Here is a 3,057-nt window from a genome sequence, read left to right as displayed (position 1 = left end):
ATACACTACTTTAAATAAAAGTATAAAACATATGCTACTTAATATAATAAATTAATAATATTTGATAGTAAATTAATAATGTATTAAACTAAATTTTTAATTTCAGTTTGTGAAATTCTGAATTTTCAAAAATAAAATAAAATAAAATAAAATGTAACCGGGCCGGTTAATCGACGGACCCAAACCGGGTTGGTTCCAGGCCGGATTAACCGGGACCAAATAAAAAACCCAATCGGATCAGGACCCGTACCCCTAAAGACCTTGAACTTACCGGGTCGGTTTAATTATGTGGGCCGATTCGGGCCGATTTTAACCGGCCCGTTTGACACACCCTTAGTGGTCACACAATATTTGGGAAATGGCCAACTTATTGAAAGTCAAAATATTATATATATATATATATATATATATATTAAGTAGTAATTAATTTGATGTATTTTTAGAAATGGATAATTTAAAAAGTTCTCTTCTTTTTCATTTAGATGGCACATACTCTTTTTCATTTAAATCTTTTAAGATGTAAAGTTATTGTCGTTAATGTAAGTAATACATTTACTCTTTCCCGACACATAATTCTTTAAATACATTAAACTAAAAAATAATGAGGCCCTTCAAATAAATATAATTATTAGGAGTTAGATCATAAATTTAAAAATGTGCTCCAAATTTGTTTTTCAATTTATCTATCTACGTAAATTTCCAAATATTTCAAATAAGGTACTCTTTTCTCGTCTTTACAAAAAGTATAATTAAGATAAATTTATTCAATTTAACCATTAAAATGTGCAAAAACTTTTTAGACGAACCGGACATGAGAATGTTAATTACCTCTATAGTCTATACTCTATACCCAACACATCATTTATAGTGAGAAATTTAGGACAAAACTTTGCCATTAATTTGACATAACTCTGAAATCTTTGGATATAAACGAGCCACCAATGTTTCATATATGAAAGGCAAAACAAAATGCCACGAAAGGCAAAGCAGAATGCCACGTTACCATGTCAAAACACTATATAAAGACGAACCATGCAAACAAATTAAAATGTATTCTTTCTAACTAGCAATTACCATTTTAAAAAGAAAAAAAAACTAACACTTGTGAAATTTCGAAAATGGTCACTGTCAACGAGATCCGCCGGGCACAACGGGCTGAGGGGCCTGCCACTGTATTGGCGATCGGAACAGCCAATCCTACCAATTTTTACGATCAAAGTACCTATGCTGATTATTTTTTTCGTGTCACTAATAGTGAACATAAAACTGAGCTTATGGAAAAGTTTAAGCGCATGTGTAAGATAACTAATTCCACATTTTCTTTTGTGGTGTGTTGCCAAACTTTTTAGTCATGTTTAACTTAATGTTGGTTTATATTTTTTTGATATGTTGTAGGTGATGGGTCAATGATTAAAAAGAGGTACTTTCACTTAACAGAGGACATCTTGAAAAAAAATCCTGAACTTTGTGAATATAAAGCACCATCCTTTAATGTTAGGCAAGAAATTGCAATTGTTGAAGTGCCAAAACTTGCAAAAGAGGCAGCCCAAAAGGCCATCAATGAATGGGGTCAGTCCACATCCAAGATCAGTCACTTGGTCTTTTGCACCACTAGTGGTGTGGATATTCCCGGGGCGGACTATCAACTCACTAAGCTTCTTGGACTTGGTGCATCAGTGAAGCGATTCATGATGTACCAACAAGGTTGCTTTGGTGGTGGCACTGCTCTTCGACTAGCTAAGGACTTGGCTGAGAATAACAAAGGTGCTCGAGTCCTTGCTATGTGCTCAGAACTAATCAACTTGCTTTGCTTCCATGCACCAAATGAAACTGAGTCTGAAGTTATGGTTGGGCAAGCGTTGTTCAGTGATGGGGCATCGGCTGTCATTGTTGGTTCAGATCCAATCGTTGAGGTGGAGAGGCCTTTGTTTGAGCTTGTGTTCGCAACTCAAACTCTTCTCCCAAATAGCGGACATGCAATTACCGGTGACCTCAATGAGGCTGGGCTAATAGCCCAAATACATAAGGATACTCCAACCCTAATCTCAGAAAACATAGAAAGGATCCTAGTGGATGCATTCGGATCTCTTGGCATTTCTGACTGGAACTCTATATTTTGGGTATCTCATGCAGGTGGACGTGCAATTCTTCATCAAATTGAACTGAAGTTAAACCTAAAGCCTGAAAAACTCAGGGCGACAAGGAATGTCATGAGCAACTATGGAAACATGGGTAGCGCTTGTGTTTTGTTTGTTTTGGACGAGATGAGGAAAGCCTCTATTAAGGAAGGGTTGGGTACCACCGGCGAAGGCCTTGAATGGGGAGTGCTTTTTGGTTTTGGCCCTGGGCTAACTATTGAGGCAATTGTCCTTCGTAGTGTTTCTGTTTAGATAACACAAATGTTTAAAATAAATAAATAAATAAAGAATGGTGTGTTGGAGAAATGTTTCAGTGTTGTCTTCCTAGCTATATATTGTATTGTTGGAAATTAACACTGAAATTTAGTAAATTTGGTTTTGAAAAGTTCAAGTTATAGTTTTATTTTTGTGGTGACTTAAAATCGCCATTATAATTTTGAATATATAGAGACCTTTGGTTGCCGCTAAAGACTGTTAATAACCTTCTCTGACGTGTTACCTCGCCACGAAAATAACCTTTTGTGGCCAACCCATTTAAGTTGCCGCGAATAACCTTTCATCGCTACTTGTCTCAACATCTTATTCTTAGGGCTAGTTCGAACCCGGGTTGTTGATGCAGAAATGCACACTCTTGATCAATGGACTATGTTTCTCTAGCTTGTCAAGGGTGTGTAACAACATGTATATAACCATAAATATCTATATTTAACCTATATACTCGAAAAAAAATTCCGACGAAGGGTATTCATCTGACCACCCTTCGTTGGCTGATCGTCACGAATATTAAGTCGACTAACTTTGATATATATATATATACAGTAACTTTTTTGTGGCGATTCAATTTTTTGTGACGGGTTTGGTCCCGCTAAAGACTATCCCCCGCTACCTCACAAAATAACTTGTGTGGCCCTGTAATTAA

At 36.1% G+C, this 3,057-nt stretch overlaps 1 protein-coding gene across 1 annotated transcript; it reads left to right on the top strand.

Moving 5' to 3' along the window:
- The first annotated feature begins 1,045 nt into the window (after nucleotides 1-1,045).
- LOC107850995 (chalcone synthase J) lies at nucleotides 1,046-2,531 on the top strand. Its single transcript, XM_016695870.2, has 2 exons — nucleotides 1,046-1,296; nucleotides 1,396-2,531. Exons 1-2 carry the CDS (start codon nucleotides 1,119-1,121, stop codon nucleotides 2,388-2,390), a joined length of 1,173 nt encoding a protein of 390 aa, XP_016551356.2. The 5' UTR covers nucleotides 1,046-1,118; the 3' UTR covers nucleotides 2,391-2,531.
- Nucleotides 2,532-3,057: the final 526 nt, after the last annotated feature.

Source organism: Capsicum annuum, chromosome 12 (genome assembly GCF_002878395.1).
Source record: "Capsicum annuum cultivar UCD-10X-F1 chromosome 12, UCD10Xv1.1, whole genome shotgun sequence".
NCBI lineage: Eukaryota > Viridiplantae > Streptophyta > Magnoliopsida > Solanales > Solanaceae > Capsicum > Capsicum annuum.
The sequence above is the reverse complement of the archived record's forward strand: the minus strand, read 5'-3'. Positions and strand labels throughout refer to the sequence as shown.

What these genes read in the sequence shown, in the direction of transcription:
- LOC107850995 (XM_016695870.2), top strand. Translation starts at nt 1,119, where the DNA reads ATGGTCACTGTCAACGAGATCCGCCGGGCACAACGGGCTGAGGGGCCT. An exon ending in GGAAAAGTTTAAGCGCATGT is followed by an intron (nt 1,297 to 1,395) that starts GTAAGATAACTA and finishes GATATGTTGTAG; the next exon opens with GTGATGGGTCAATGATTAAA.